We start from the raw sequence: 15836 nt of genomic DNA, 5'->3' as shown, positions 1-15836 counted from the left end.
GCAGTCTCCCCAAACCTTCGCATTTTTGCTCACTAGCTAGAGGCACCCAGCCTAGCCTCAGCTTCGGAGGCGGCGCAGACAATAACCGAGGAATGGCGACCACCTGGCTCGGTTAATCCGGGGGATGGTTCTGCGGGTATCCTCTTCACCTGGGGGCAAGTTCACTTCCAGATCAGTTTTGCGTCGCAAAGAAAGCTTTCTTTGCAGATCATCTTAAGGATATTCGTGCCGACCTCCGGGTGTGGAATATTACCACACCAAGGTCGGGGAGGGAACCCTTCGGCGGGGAAGCGAGGACACAAGCGGGTGGCGGGAAGTGTGCGGGGTGGGGTGGGTGGGGGTGGGGCGCTGCCCCAGCGCAGCGCGGGCCGCGGGGGTGGGGCCCGCGTCCGGCTGCCCCTGGGAGGTCGTCTATTTAGGGCGCCGGGGCCGGCAGGCTGACGGCAGGGGTACGCTGATGGCTGCCCTGGGGGACGTCGTCCTGGATGGTTACCTGTACCCGGCGTGCGCCCTCTACTCGTACCGGTGCCTCTACCCGGCCGCCGCCGCCGCCAAGGGAAAAAGCGGGGCGGACGAGGGTGGCTGGCGACCCCGGGGCGGGGGCTACCCTGCGGTTTCCTCCTCCTCTGACGGCGCGGCCTCGTCGTCGTTCCCGGGCCACGGGCAGCTGGCGGCCGCCGAGCACGTCCACAGCTACCACCGCTCGCAGCTCATGGCCCTGCTGTCGCAGGTGGGCCCCTGCCGGGCCAGCACTCGGGACGCGGCGGTGCAGGTGAACCCGTGCCGCGACGTGTCGGTGCAGTGCTCGCTGGGGCGGCGGACGTTAGGGCGCAGGGCCCGCGAGTCCGGCCCGAGTCCGGATCCCGAGGGCGCGGCGGACGCGGGCGGCAGCTGCCCGGCCTCCCCGCAGCGCGCCCGCCGGGGCCCGGAGCAGGACAGCCCGCCGAGCCGCGCTCCGCGGCCGGTGCGTTTCCTGCGCACCCTGGCCGTGTACTCGCCCGTGACCTCCCGCTGCCTAGCCACCCTCCTGCAGGGGGCCGAGGCCGCGGCGGGCGAGCAGAGGCCCGGGGAGCCGGAGACTGAGCGAGGGCCGCCACCTGCGAGGCCCCGAGGCCCCGAGGAGGGAGACGGGCCGGAGAGGAAGGTGTCCCAGCTGCCGCAGCCTGAGACGGACGAGGCCCAGGCCGCAGTACCGGCGAGCCGCGAGCAGCCCCCGCCGGTGGCCATGGTCCCGGACGCCGCTGGTGAGAGGTCGTCGCCCCGGAGCGCCCAGCCGGGCAAGGAGCGCCTCCGCTTCCAGGTGAGACCCGAGTCGGCCCGGGAACTGGCAGGGGATCCCCCGGAGTTGTGTGGGCTCCCATCCTAGTCCGGGTGCCCGCCCTCGGCTTTTCTCGACACGTGGAGGCGCGCGCTCCCTTTAGGCGCCCGCACGCTGCGGTGCCTTTCGGTGGCTGCTGAAGTCTATCTCCGTCAGCATTAAATCGAGTGTAGTGTGCTTGTTGCTGTTATCGTCGGACTCCAGCTGCACAGCGGTGGCGGTAGAAAGCTCTTAACATTCTTATTCCCAGAGTATTTGCTGACCGCCAGAGTGTAGTCAGCTCTATACAGCAAATACATTGTATGTACACTGGATGATCCAGGATGGGTCTCAGAACATGGGAAGGCGAACTTATTGGCCAGGAGAGTCTATTCCCGTGGATCCCACTCTGTTTTGAATTCAGTGTGTTAGAAACCGTAACCATTGACTACTGGGGTCCTAGTCAAGATTTTACCTTGCATTTAAGATGCACCCCTATTCAGAAATCTGATGGTACCGCTGGAGCATGCGCGCTGTCGTGCATTGCTACCCAAGAGCAGCAGGCTCGGAGGGCCATGTGGTACTTGCCTGACCGCTAAAGAGCTGGAGCGCACTGAGGGGTTGTAACCCAGCGGAGGAGAAAGACGTGAGAAGTAGTAAAAGGCCTGGAGGAGTCCTTCTGTTGTCTCCTCCAGGCCCTCCGGGCTATTTAGTGGGGGTCCGCGAAGCAAAGTGAAACAGATTTGTACACAAGCTACGACCGCTTCAAACTGTGTTGATACTCACGTTAACCTTCTGGACGTCAGCTTGCTCACCTGTGAAAATGCTGAGTCCTCCAAAATTCCTTCCAATCCCAAAGACCTAACTCGAAAAATTTGTAACTTGTTTCTTACTGAGAATAACTTAAAAGAATAAGGTAATACTACTTTTGTTCATATTGTGTATGAATTAATGGCTTATCCATATTTTCAATTCTCAGCACCGCTGTTTTGTAGAAACTTAATTAGCAACATAAAGAGCTTTTTTCAAGGTGTTCACCCAAGATTATTTTAGAGTGCAGTCTTATTTCTTCCGTTTGACTACTTCATTTGTGTGTGTGCTAAGATCAGACCTGTTTTACAGAAAGAAAAACTCTCCCTCTAGAATCCCAAGATTCAGGAACCCTGTATGTTTGGCTTTCCCCTTGCCTGTCCGCAGGAAAGCACCTGCTTAGTAAACTGCTATTTGAACCAAGTAAATGTGGAACACAAACTTCTGTGGGGCCATGCTTTTCTATTCACTACTTGATTAAGCTATTAGCTTTCCTAATTGTTACCTTGTGGATACCAACTTGAACCTGATTCTAGTTTCCTCCATGATCTGAAGCAGAGTGCCAGTTTTAAGTATCAGATCCTTTCCAGGCTGCTTGAGATGAAGGCTGATTCAGATGGCAAGTTGGTTAAACTCTGCTGTTCTTTTGCTCAGTTCTTAGAGCAGAAGTATGGCTACTATCACTGCAAGGACTGCAATATCCGCTGGGAAAGTGCCTATGTGTGGTGTGTACAAGGCACTAACAAGGTAAGCAATGCCTGGTCACCAGCGTCATCCTGACAAAAGGTTCAGGAGGGTTTGGACTTGAAGTTTTTCCTTTTTCCCATCAGGTTTACTACAAGCAGTTTTGCCGAACATGCCAGAAGTCTTATAACCCTTACCGAGTGGAGGATATCACCTGCCAAGTAAATTGAATGTTTGCATTTTGTGCGTGAACTAGATGGTAATGAGAAGGTTTAGGAGTAGTTTCTTGAATATATTTCCTAAGAGAGCCTAGATTCCCAGTGACCTGAGGTTTTGATTCCTTTCTGGAAGGAGCTGTAGAAATAATACTCAATTGGGAAGCCAGGTCTCGGTGTTAGTTTCCTCCTGCTCTTGTAAACCTTGGTCGTGTGAACATCTCTGGAGACTGTTGTCTCATTTGCAATGTGGAATAATGTTTGCTTTACCTGACATTCAGTCCAGTTCAGGAGAGAGTAAACTTAAAGAACAGGATACCTTTTAACATGAGGTAGTAAAGGCTGACGATTTTATGCAAATACATTTCATGAAGCACATACCCAAGTTATAAGTATTTAGTAAAAAATGCAAGTTTTTCTAAGTTTTCTGTTTTGCCTTAGTTCAGAAAGGAATTTGTTTTAAAGTAAACCTAAGTTGCACGGCTTTATCAGGTTAAGTGGTAACAGGTTGCTTGTTACTATTCACTGAGCACTGCCTTGTGATAACGGGCTGTGATAATCAAAGAGGGAAGAAGGAACTAAACTTGGCTGTTACCACACAGCTAGTGGACCTTGACTTGCCAGTTGAGACAGCCTAATCAGTGCCCTTGACTCTGAGAGTAGAGCCAAGTTCTAAAGTAGAGAGGAATCTGACAAGGAAATCGAACTTACTAACAGCTCTGCTCTTGGCCCAGCAGCTGTTGTTCTGCCTTCTGCCTCAGCTTGAGGTCCTTTGCAGCAGGGAGAGGGCCAAGGTCAGCCACTGGTACTGGGCCTGCTTCTAGCTCCTGGCACCTTCACTTTTGTTGTCAGACTCCTCTCTCCTACCTGGTGGCTCTCCACCCTGGCTTCAAGGGTAGGAAAAGATTTCCTCTTAAACTTCCTCAAAAGAAGCTTCACAATTCGGAATTGAATCCTATGCAAAATGGGAGCAGGAGGGCATGATGGAAGGGCTCTGTTCCTCCCATTCCTGTCCTTGCAGACAGACAAAGGGTGGCACAGCACCTTGCTTAGTGTGCATTCAGTTAGTATTTGAATGGACTAGAGAAACAATTTTGAAGTTCCAGGACATCACCAAGGGTTTATCTTCTGCATGCATGTCTCACTTTGATTTTTTTCAGAATTGTAAACAGACTAGATGCTCTTGCCCAGTGAAACTTCGCCATGTGGACCCCAAAAGGCCCCACCGTCAAGATTTGTGTGGGAGATGCAAAGGCAAACGCCTATCCTGTGACAGCACTTTCAGTTTCAAATATATCATTTAAGTGAATGGGGGGGAACCCCAAAAAACCGTGGCCCCGCTGAACGTGTGCTAGTGGAGCAGACAAGTGAGCTGAGCTTTTTTCCCCCATGTCCGTCCTCTTCTGCCACTCCCTCAAAATACTTCGTGAAAGGCTGTTATTTGGCAAAACTGTAAAATAAAAGCATTGCAAAACAGTTGATACACTGCGTAAGATCTGTAGAAGAGCCTGTCTTAACAGTCTGAGCTTGTTACTTTAGTATTTGTCCATTGCTTATGGAGCAGCCAGGCTCTGAGTTAGGCTAGTCACTACTTGACAGTATGAAGGGACTCACTGATGGGATGTTTATTGCTTGTAGGTCTGATGCCTATAAGAAATTAATTGAACAAAAAAGCCATCTATTGAAATGAGCATTCTTCTGCTGGAAGTGAAGGCAGAGCCAGGCCTTGATGTTTGAGGGGACAGGGGTGATGTGTAACCCAGAGTCAGAACTGGGAGTGGACGGCTTCCAGATTATCTCAGTGTAGTAGGTGCTGAGGGACAAAGGCTGAGAACTTGACGTGCTGACAACGTCACAGATATGGAACAGATGTGGACTGGAACGGGTTGGGGGAGCTGAGGGCAGTTTTTAGATGTTAAATAACTTCAAATGAACTTCAGCTGGTAATGGAACATTAAAAAAAAAAGGTCTAAATGTATTTAAAGATGAAGTTAGAGGCAGCTGTAGCCTTTGTCATTGTGGACTTGCAGTTCTGTAGGTGGGAAGTGTTTGGCACCATTTAACACAGGGCTCCTCATCCTAACTGTGCCTAATAGCTTTCTACCAGGTTACCAAGAAAATACAGAGACTCGAGACTCAGACTCGGGAGCATTGGTGGGGGTGGGGTATGACAGGAGGGATTCTAATGAAATCAGAGTTGAGAGCTGTTGGTTTCCTGGTTACAGAAACAACATAATTGGAACCAGGTGCTAATTATGCCTTCCAACTTTCTAACCATCCCACTTTAGTTAACCCTTACTACCTTAGAGCAACCATGTATATAGTAAGTCTGCTAACATCTTGGATGCTTGTATGTAAACAAATATGGGGAGTAAAAGAAACTAAAATGAATTTGAAGTCTCTAGAACCTTTTATAGTGGGGGGAAGGCCTCTAACCCCATGGCCTGGTGTTTGTAAAAATGCAGATTCTTAGGCCTCTGTTGCTACTGAATCACTACCTGGAGGTGAAGTGTTTAATAAGCACCCCAGATGTTGCTTATGTAATTGAAGTGTGAAAACAGTTGAGTCAGCCTTGCAGTTACCACGGAGAAATATGGCTGTGGCCTCGGCCCTGATAAAGCTTCCCATGTAGTGGGTATATGCCCATTAATTTCTGCACAAAACTTCTGCTATGCACTATGTAAGAGCCACTTAGCACCTGGTAGAAAACAAAAGGGATCTGACTTGGGGAGGGAAGAGAAGACTTGCCTGAAAAAACGACACTACAGCTGAGCTAAAGTTTGGATGAGCTGAATTAGGCAAAGAGGGAAAGAAAGAACTTTTCCAGACTAAGTGAACATGTGCAAAGGCCCAGTGGTAGAGAAAGCCAGGAGGCCACAGTGGCAGAATACATTGGAGGACAGGGGTGGGTGTGATGGCTGGCATCACTGGTAGGCCCAGGCTGGGGCAACTAGTCCTCACGTGTCATCAGTGAGGCTCCACTGAAAGGCTTTAAAGCTGTGGTGGAGCCTTAGTGACAGATTTACCTTTAGAAAAAAAAAAATCACTCTGGCAATACTGTGTATGCTCGTAAACCCGTAAAAAGCCTTGCAAAGATCAAATTCTGGTGGGGCCAAAGAGAAATGCAGGACGAGGACCGTAAGGTGTGGGTGAAGGCGATGAGTTTTGTGTTAATGCTGTTAACTCATTGAGGTCACTGGTAGGTACACGGATAGCAAACCAATCTGACTTACATAGCATGCAAGAGGTACATATTTAAGCATCTGATGAACAAATGAGGAACAATAGAAATGAGCCCTACAGTGAGCCCTAGGACAAATTCAATGGTTATTAATATGGCTATTTTTTTTTAATCATTCTTTAGGCTTAACATTGCCATTAATTTTCCCAATAGCACAGTTAACCCTATTTTACAGTTGAGCAAAGCCAGGATCAGAGTATGTTTTACTTAGTGGCCATTCGGAAACTGAACAAAGTGGTACAAGAACTCGTGATGAGAGTTATGGTCCGAACATTCTGGCAATGAGGCACTGTCAAACTGTATGTATAATTGGAAATTTATGTGATTTTTCTGAGTGAGAGTAAGAGGCTAGAAGGAAATACCCCAGAATGCTATTCTCCCTGGGTATCAAGGGAAGTGATTCTAGTTTTGTTCATATTTCTTACATTTGCTAGTGACAGTTTTGAAATTTTGAAAATTTAAAACTAAAGATGCCATAAAGTACAACTATATTGACATCGATTCTTATCTCCTCTTGAATAGATTATGCTGGTGGATAAGCAGTTCTCAGAGACCAAAAGGAGGGATGCTCACTCTGGCTCTGGTGAGTCTATCCCAAGACTGTGTGACTGTTTTCTGAATTTATGATGGACTGTTGCTGGGGCGGGGGACACCACACCCTCCCCATCTTACATTACTAAAAGTAAAAATATGTTCTAAATCATGTAAACTTTTGGAGAAACCACTGTATCTCATGTTATTTTACAGACTTACTATTTAAAAATGATAAATTTAGTGTGCAAAAGAAAAAGGTTGTAAATGAGCAAAAACTGGGCTCTGATTGAAACTAAATAAGGTATTTAATAAATTAAGCATTTGATATATTTTGTTAATGAATGCACACTTTGGATCCAGAGGACAAGGAGCAACAAAGTATAGGTTTTAAGAAAATCTGATTTGCAGAAGGGAAATCCTAATGATTTTATATCTGCATTTTGCTTTCTGCAGGTGTATTCATCTTTATTACATTATTAATAGACTTAGTTACATATGAATAGGAAAAGGAAATTTCAAATGTTTGGAAGGTTTGGGTAATTAGTCAATTGAACTAAATGTGTCCTCCCCTTCTGAAGGACAATTTTTTTTTTTTAGGAATAGTGAAGGCAACATTTGAAAAGTTCCTTAATGAGGCACACTATAAGCATTCATCCTTTCTTAAAATACAACACAGACCAAGAGCTACAATGCTTTTTATTTTAACAAAAAGGATATAAGGAGGGTGAGAAAAATAGGGGATGGTGAGATAGGATGTAAAGTGTGGTGTGCTTCCAGACACCACTGCTCCCTTCCTGCCCCACACCCAGAAGTCATTAAATAATTTAAAGGACACCATTTACAGTACCAGAACACCATCAAAATAATTGTTTTTATCGGGGTCAAAAAATACAGTGATTATGAATGTGCTGTGACCAGTTACAGAATTTTATAGGTAACATAACTCCAGTCAGCAGTCCAATGGCATGCCCGGTGCCCTCAGTTAATGCACTTGAGCATAATTACATTTCTGGCAGGGTCCGCACCGCCAAGAAAAGGCAAAGCTAAGCATTTCATTTCTACATTCTAAACTCTGGAATCCCAGAGCCCAGTTTAAAAGAAAAGTCACAGTGGATAAGAGATGCATATAAAAAATACAAGGTGTTCCTTTCAAATCAGAGGAATTTGTGGGACTACATTCATTTCTTTTACAAAATGCTATTTTTAAAAAAGGACAGAGAAATCCAGTCCATGTTATGCTGCAGACTTGGACAGTGAATGAGTGTATTGCATGTTTTGGTTAAGTCAGTCTTCAGGCTTCCTTTCATCTTCCCCCGTAGCCCTGGGTTCCTTAAGGGTGAAACTTGTGAGTCCTGCATAAACATATACAAATGCATTTGCATCTCTCTTCTTGAATTCTGCAGACTTTCAGGGCCTGCAAGTCACATATTCTACCATCAATGACCACAGTTTTTTTTCTTTAGCTTTGTACACCTCTTCTTGTATAACAGTGCATTGCACAAATGTACAAGAAAATACCAGTTTTAATCTATACAGTTTCTATAATAATTATGGAGTAAAATAAGTTAACTTTTCTAATGAGAAGCGCTGACGGGCAGCATACATCTTTATTGTACATTTTAAAGTCTCCGCAGGCATCTACTTTGGTTAGTTATCAACAATTGTAACATAAGCACTGATCAGAGAACTGAGCAGCATTCCAATAACGTTAACAGATATATTATTTCTTTTCGAAATACTGGGAAAGCCCAGTTTTAAAATATTATTAAAATGTCCTAACATTTACACACTATGAAGTTAGATCTAATAAAATAAATTTTTTCAAAAATAATCTTGCAGTGCTCTTTTAGGCATGCTCTGAGACGTTATCACCAAACACTCATACCTTGAAAATATGACTATCACATATGTACACATCTCAGCTCACACACACACACACACACACAATTCCTTATACAGACCAAAAAACAAAACACCCACGCCCTTATCCCACATATTGGGAGAAAAAAAAAAAATCAATGGTTTTTGCAAATAAGTCTTTCTGTGTCTATCTATCCGAATGGATGTTCTTCATGTAGATGATTAAGCATCAGCTGTCGATTATGCTTGTGACTGCTAGAAACCCAAGCAACTCTGCAGGTCTTCAGCTAAAATGAACCAGCCTCGATTTCAGCCTCATTTTACCTGCTTTCCAATGTCTCAGTATTAGAGGCCATTATTGCAAACATTCTTAGAATTCTTTTTCCAGAAAGTATTGTATTTGTATGCATCACTTTTAGCCCTTTTCTTTTCACATAGGTCAAGTCATTTAAAAAATTCTTTCTTTATACACTTATTATGGGAGGTATTGGCAGCTGTTAGATGATTCATTTTTTTCCCCTTCAGATGTCATTCTGACATTCTTACTTTTTTACCTTGAGAAAGTTTGACATTAGTTACTCTAGGGTTGTCGATGCTGCCAGAAAAAGTTGTCAGTGAACTGCAAGGGTCCATAAAAGGTGCTTGTTAATATTCTTAATCATCTTCAGTTCAGTCTTTTCCTGAATGCCTGAAGTTTCTCAAAATCCAGTGCTCACCAAATTTCCAATTGGTTTGGCCTGTGCGAGGAGTTGGTATGATTGCACCGTGCGTAGAGACTCTCTTATTTCTAGGTTAAGTTCCATCAGTTTGTAGTTGGCTTCTGACATGTCCAGGTCAGAGCCTATGACTGCAAAGCTTCCCGTCTGGCCCAGTGTCTGGTGGTGGAAATAGATGTGTAACAGCGTCTGGACAGGGGCGTCTTCACAGCTGCCAAAGATGTCATTGGGCCAGAGAGATCTGAAAGCACACAGTTATTTGTAAGTCCTGAGATTCACAGCAATCATTCCAGATTAAGTACTTTTAAGTTAATACTTACAAAAAGTAATTTCCTTATGAATCACTGAGGATCTGTTTTAACATTTTAACAAATATTACTGAAAGTAGCACAGAGAATGAACAAAGTCTAAAATTGGTGTCATTGCATTGATAAGTGTACAAAATAAGGTCATGTTTTCCTTTTACAAAGACTGAGACATCAAGTTGAAAACCCAAACTCCATCATAAACTTCCAGTTAGGTATAAAGGCATCTCCTATAAATCCCTTCACATTTTACCTGAAAGCTTTGACTTGTGCTACAGCTGATATAAATTCCTTATTTTTCAAAGTTTCAATTAAAGAATGAATGGCAGTTTCTATAGTAGTTTGTGCAGCTTTGGAAATGTCAATTTCTTCATTTTCTGAGGCAGACTCGGCTTCTTTGAGGATACTTTCCAACTGGGCAAGTTCCTCTGACATGTTGAAGACCTAAAAGAAATAAATATACCTTAAAAGGATCAAATCTGAACATTTGGTAACAACACTGAATACTTACTTAGCTGTGAAATTACATCTGATGATGGTAATATTTTCTCAAGATTGTTTTCAGTTGTTAAACTTAGGACAGTTAATATTTCAAGTTCTCTATTCAGCTGGAATAATTTCAGCTGCCAAACAGTAGTCTTTAGATACTCTTGATAAAACAACAGGTTATCTTAAATGTAATAAATGTTATCAATACATTGTAATAAGTAAAACAATAGGTTGTTTATATTGGTCTATATTTTAACATGTTATACATCATCTTGGATAGTAAAAATACATTTATATTATTGTTTTGTAACATAGGGCCTGGAATTCTGGGAAGATCATGAAAAAAAAAATTGACAGTAATGTCTTTGTATTTTAAAGGGTATTTCTCCAGGGTATTTTATATAAACCGGTATGTGTGTGTATATATATATATATATATATATATATATATATATATATATTTAAAGTAAATTTAACCATTTTAGAAAATGCAGTGATTTCCTTGGTGATAGTTCTGGTACCAGTGGTTGGCAAGAGGGAAAGATTCTAAAGCCCCTACCTTTGAATCTATTTATGCTATGATTTCTAACACTCGCAGTGTTCTTGACGTGTTTATTCTTGTGTGAGTTACTAGAAGTATAGAAATACTACGTGGACAAGATGTTAGGGCGTTTCATAATACAATTTTGTCTTTACTGAATTGACATGCTGTGCTTGATTTTTGATTATAGATGATCTATATTGCTGCTACCGTGAACTTTAAGGTCTCAAACCTTTTAAGATCACTGGATATCTGCTTTCAGATTTACTAGCTGGTCCTAAAATAGCACATCATTTCAAAAACTGATAATACTTAACTAGGGGGAAAAAAAAAGACCCACTAGCCACTCTCCATAAGTGACTTTCGACTTCAGCACTCCTACAAGGAAATATGCATGAATGTATTTTAATTTTGTACGATCAGTTACTAATGCCTAATACAATTGAATATTTACCTCTGCTTCATTTTTTATTGTGTTGACTTGGTTGATAAGTTTACAGTAGGCTTGGAACAGAAGCAGCAGTTGAAAATGCAATTTGTATAACCTTCGACAGAGCTCCAGTTCCTAGAAATAAATAACACCATGTTAAATTTAGGTGTAAATAACATATTTGACGAGACAACAAAGTTCCAATAAAAATTTACAGGTAAATAATTATTTTAAATTGTTCTGAGATTTATTTTTCTGCAGTAAGCAAGTTAATATGGTATGAAGTTGATGAAACACAGATGAAAGATGCTCTGAAGACTGGGATTAAAATAAAAATTTAAAAGATTATTGGTTACATAATTCATTTTTAGTGTGATACATTTTCACATTAGACAAATAAATAGAATTTTTTAGCAGGCAATAAATAGAATGCTTTAAAAAGGATTCACTAGAACTTAAAAACTTTAACTTCATAATGAAAATAATTTATAAATTCATATACTCTTGCTACATTGAGATATACATCTCATTGCATTTATCAACAAGTGCTTGATAAAGCAAAAAGTGAAACTCTGGATAACCTCTCATCTAAAAAGTAAGAATAGTTTGCTTTTTAAATTCCTTTTTCTAAAAAAAAAATTTCATAATCTCACTGAAATTAACAAATGCACTTGGATTATTAAAATTAAGAAATTTAAAAGGAGATTCATTAGAGATGTGTAAAAAGGCAACTGCTAGTTGTACATATTAATTATAAAACCTCATTATCTTTGTAGGACTAAAACATTTCATGGATTAGGGCTATGCAAAACTAAAGCACACACTACTCTTAAAGCAGTCCATGATAAAACATTGCTAGGTCACAAATGGCAAATGAAACCAGTTTGTCTGACATGGATAAGTAGTCTATAAATTAAGATGGGTCACTTACTGCTAGAATTTCCATTTGCTAAGCAAGAAGGTGATCGGGTCACAAAAAATACAAAGGAAGAAAAAGACCAAGAATTAGTGTAAGAAATCATTTTAACTAGGGTCACAGATGTCCCAGGCAAACTGAAGAACATTTAATTACACTCCAAAGAAAAATTTATGATGCCATTTCCAGAATAAAGTTTTTTAGACATTTCTATAACAATCCAGGGTGTTTTTCACTCTTTGCCAAATAACAGCTAAATTACATTTAGGCTATAGTTTATTTCTTGTGCAAAAGCTACAAAGAATAAAATCAAACCAGTGGGATGTTGGGAAGTTGGCTACTGAAAGTGGTCATCTATCTGGGTTTTTATAGCCTTAAAAAAAGCTAAATATAACAAATTTCTGTTAGTAAAGTGGAAGACTTCCAATTACAATAAGAAATGAGTTACTTCTCAGAAGAGAACTGGCATACAATTTTATATAATAAGTATCTGCCCATGAGAATATTATTGCTGACACGGCTCGTTCTGGCTTTCTTACCCTTTGCTGTCTACTTAAATCATAAGTTACCATAATTAGTGCTGAATCAGAAGGTAAAATATTGAGAGCAGTTGTGTGTTTTAAACTGCATTTCAAATGAAGTTTAGTAAACCTCAGAAATTTAACCCAAGTAGGTCTGAATCAAACATCCAGTTTATGGAATATTTAAAAATTATTACATGAAAATATCTGCAGCAACTTAGACCTAGTCTCATTAAAGGAGAAGAATTACTTCTAATTAAAACAGCAATCATCATAATGTAAATATTGCTTTTGAAATATTCAGAAGTCCCTTTTGAAATCTGCTTTTCTAAATAGCTTCCTCTGAAGCACTGTTTATATAACATTTATTGCTATCAATTTAGAAGGGATTTGCTAAGCATAGGTGAACTTTAGCTCTGAACTACTTACCATAAATTACGTGGATGGTCATTCTGTGAATGTTAGTTGAGCACAATCCAATGTCAAACATATTAGCATATCTAAATTTCTGAGGCTTTACTTCATATGGTTTTATATGGGAACTATTTGTTTTAAATATATTTTCATTTCTATTAACATAAATAAAAACTGACTCCACACACACATATCCATAGCATCCACTTTAGGATGTAATGGAAAAGATATCACTGATAAAGTTTATAATTATCACAACTATAGGAAATAACAAACATAATTAATTTCTTAGTTTTGAATTACTAGAAATCACACAAAATGTTAACACTGTACCTTTAAAATTATTGCTTTTTAGTATGTTGAAATCTGCATATACATAATCCTTTATTTTAAATATTTATTGAGTGCTTATTAGGCAAATGGCTATACTGGTATATAGGAACAGACAGTACATAATGTTGCATAAAAAGAGACCTCTCAAGGAGCTGAATGTGAAAGGAGAGCTAAAATATAAATGGAAGGCTTAAATGTAAAGAGTTTTCACTTTTTACTCAATAGAAAACCTTAAGCTATTTTAATTGACATAGACTTCTGAGATGGAACTCCTTGTCATCAGGTAGAAGGGATACAAGAAATACTTAGTCTAACCACCTAATTTATATATGAGGAAAGCAGTCTGTTCCTTGTTTAAGCCATAGTGGCAAAGACAGAATTAGAACCAAAGGATCTAATTAATCCCTTATCTTGCCTTGTTTCTTTACAAAGATGACATGACAATTTCTTTATGACAGAGCAGGATTTGGAGTCAGCCTTTCTAGGTTTGAATCTTAATCCTATTTACTTACTGATTTTAGATAAATTAGCTTCTTTAAGCCTCGATTTTAATTTGCATATATATTTTCTCCTTATTTAAAAATATTTATTGATTGCTTATTATTTATCCTTATCTGCATAATGGGGATAATTAGCATCTAAACAGCATCTACTAGACGAAATTGTATGGGTAGAGATAATGAATATGAAATGCTCAGCACAACGCCTGGCAAACAGTTAACATTTAGTGAGTATATTGCTATTTTCTCAACATTTCAGTTTTGTAAAACTTCAAATTTTTATTACAGTACTACAGTAACTTTTACAGTGACTAGAAATCTATGACAGTCTGACATTGTAAAAGATTAAAATTCTGATGTCAAATGCAGAGGCTATTAATTGATTAATGCATGTTCCCCCTATAAAGTTACACTTCTATTAAAATAATTTGTAGGTCTTAATTTTATCCTCATTTAATATATGTGTTATATGTGTGCAGTCTTCTCTATATTACTATTTTTTTCACTGAATTTTACTAGCAAAAACTGTAACTTATCCAACCAGAATTTCATCTTTGGAAGGACTAATATGCATGTATTACTCTGGTTTGCTTTCTTGACCAATTTATCTGTAGAAGACTAATGCAGAATGAAAAAATTTTTAAAGAGGCAGACGCAACTAAAAGTCAACCTGGACTATCCAGATATTCATCGAGCTTATCTATTGAATGTTATTAAGTTTCAATCACAAGCTGGTTGTTCATTTTTATTAAAGTGAGTTTTTCATTACTAAGCCAACATTCCACTGAACCTAACATTTACAAAGACTGTTCTGATAACAAAAATGAAAAATGTTACAAATAATTCTTCATTTTTAGGAATAGTAAATAAGGACATTTGAGCATATACATTATTTTACCTGATACAGAAATATAGCAAAACTAAGGATAAGAAACTTACTTGTGCATCTGTGTTTATCCTATACATGTCTTCTTTGGCACCAAATGTCCTCTTACAATTGTCTAACCACTGAAGAAATAAGTAACAGTAAAATTTTAATAACAGTAATTGCATAGTGCACAGTGAAACTGGTACTATAACAGCCTGCACATACAGAACAAAAATCTTAAAAAGTGAACTTGAATTTCTAGGATTGGTTGTGGACACAGACTTTCATCTCCACTTGAGCAGAATCATTTGTATGTGACAAACGCAAGCAGAGGATGCTGTCTACGTGGCTACATGGACACACTGGGGACAGTTTATTAATGGAAACACTCAGCTGTCTTCTATTCCCGGGACTTGAGGCGCTCCATTTCAGTAAAGAATATGCATTTTTGTAGATTTTACTGGAAATCTTCACAACCTATACTTGATCTGTGTCTAATGCAAGATGAAGAAATGAAAAGTGGGCTTCCTCTCTTGTCAGTTTAATAAAGGCAACTTAGAATTAACCAGGTCTGTTCGTTTATCAGAAGTGTAATTCTCAGAAGACGTGTGTCACTTTTAATTAGTAAAACAAACTAAAATCCATTTAAAATCTTGTTTTTTCTTCTTCCTTTTTGGACAGCCATATATGACAAATGTGTCATCTCCAAAGAGATACTGGTTGCAGAAGCCAAATGTGATTTTCCTTATCCAGGGGCTAGTCCTAAAGATGGATATTTATTTAAGGTAACTTTTGCTTGGCCAGACAAAAAGAAAATAGCAGTACTGTGGTTTAGTGGGGAAAAACACTGGACTCATAGAATTTCCAAGCTGAAGTGAAAGCTAAGAGCCTTCAAGCTAAGCACTCAGGTTTCGACAGTTTGATATTAACAATCAGTTCTTTTGACTTACTGGCTCTTTGTTGTGTGACAGATTAAACATAATAAAATTACAATATAATATATAATATTATCAAATATATAATAGTACGAATTATATTTAAAATTCTATATATGAAACCAGGACATTTTTCATTAGGCCTTTGAGAAAAACCACGAGCTACATTGTTTATTCTTTGAAAATACTTCATTATTAGACATTTGAAATTCTCAGTTGTAGCTTAA

The 15836-nt window shown here is 40.1% G+C and overlaps 2 protein-coding genes and 1 long non-coding RNA gene across 6 annotated transcripts in view; 1 reads left to right on the top strand and 2 right to left on the bottom strand.

Annotated features, from left to right (window-relative positions):
* The window catches only part of LOC145545740 (uncharacterized), a 32930-nt gene extending 32083 nt beyond the window's left edge, over positions 1-847 (bottom strand). The window contains exon 1 of the long non-coding RNA XR_014082166.1: positions 494-847. This is a non-coding gene — a long non-coding RNA (uncharacterized LOC145545740). The remainder of the gene's footprint in view (positions 1-493) is intronic.
* Positions 334-15236, top strand: ZAR1 (zygote arrest 1). Of its 2 annotated transcripts, XR_014082165.1 has the most exons (6): positions 370-1300; positions 2762-2854; positions 2938-3012; positions 4167-4373; positions 6770-6830; positions 14937-15236. XR_014082165.1 is itself a non-coding variant. In XM_081590527.1 (4 exons), the coding sequence occupies exons 1-4, from the start codon at positions 458-460 to the stop codon at positions 4308-4310; spliced, it is 1155 nt and encodes a 384-aa protein (XP_081446653.1). In that variant the 5' UTR covers positions 334-457; the 3' UTR covers positions 4311-4487. The 2 variants fall into 2 exon arrangements, 1 of the variants encoding a protein (XP_081446653.1); XM_081590527.1 differs by lacking the exons at positions 6770-6830; positions 14937-15236 and having other exon boundaries at positions 334-1300; positions 4167-4487.
* The window catches only part of FRYL (FRY like transcription coactivator), a 250228-nt gene continuing 241852 nt past the window's right edge, over positions 7461-15836 (bottom strand). For 2 of the 3 annotated variants that reach the window (XM_081590507.1, XM_081590510.1), the window contains 5 exons: positions 14746-14814; positions 12054-12071; positions 11147-11257; positions 9916-10106; positions 7461-9598 (listed from right to left, as the gene is read on the bottom strand). In XM_081590507.1, the coding sequence (XP_081446633.1) occupies positions 9340-9598; positions 9916-10106; positions 11147-11257; positions 12054-12071; positions 14746-14814 (648 nt within the window). In that variant the 3' untranslated portion in view covers positions 7461-9339. The remainder of the gene's footprint in view (positions 9599-9915; positions 10107-11146; positions 11258-12053; positions 12072-14745; positions 14815-15836) is intronic. The other variant, XM_081590513.1, reaches the window with a different exon arrangement.

This window comes from Giraffa tippelskirchi, chromosome 1 (assembly GCF_054371585.1).
Source record: "Giraffa tippelskirchi isolate mGirTip1 chromosome 1, T2T-mGirTip1v1.2.pri, whole genome shotgun sequence".
Taxonomy (NCBI): domain Eukaryota; kingdom Metazoa; phylum Chordata; class Mammalia; order Artiodactyla; family Giraffidae; genus Giraffa; species Giraffa tippelskirchi.
The sequence above is the reverse complement of the archived record's forward strand: the minus strand, read 5'-3'. Positions and strand labels throughout refer to the sequence as shown.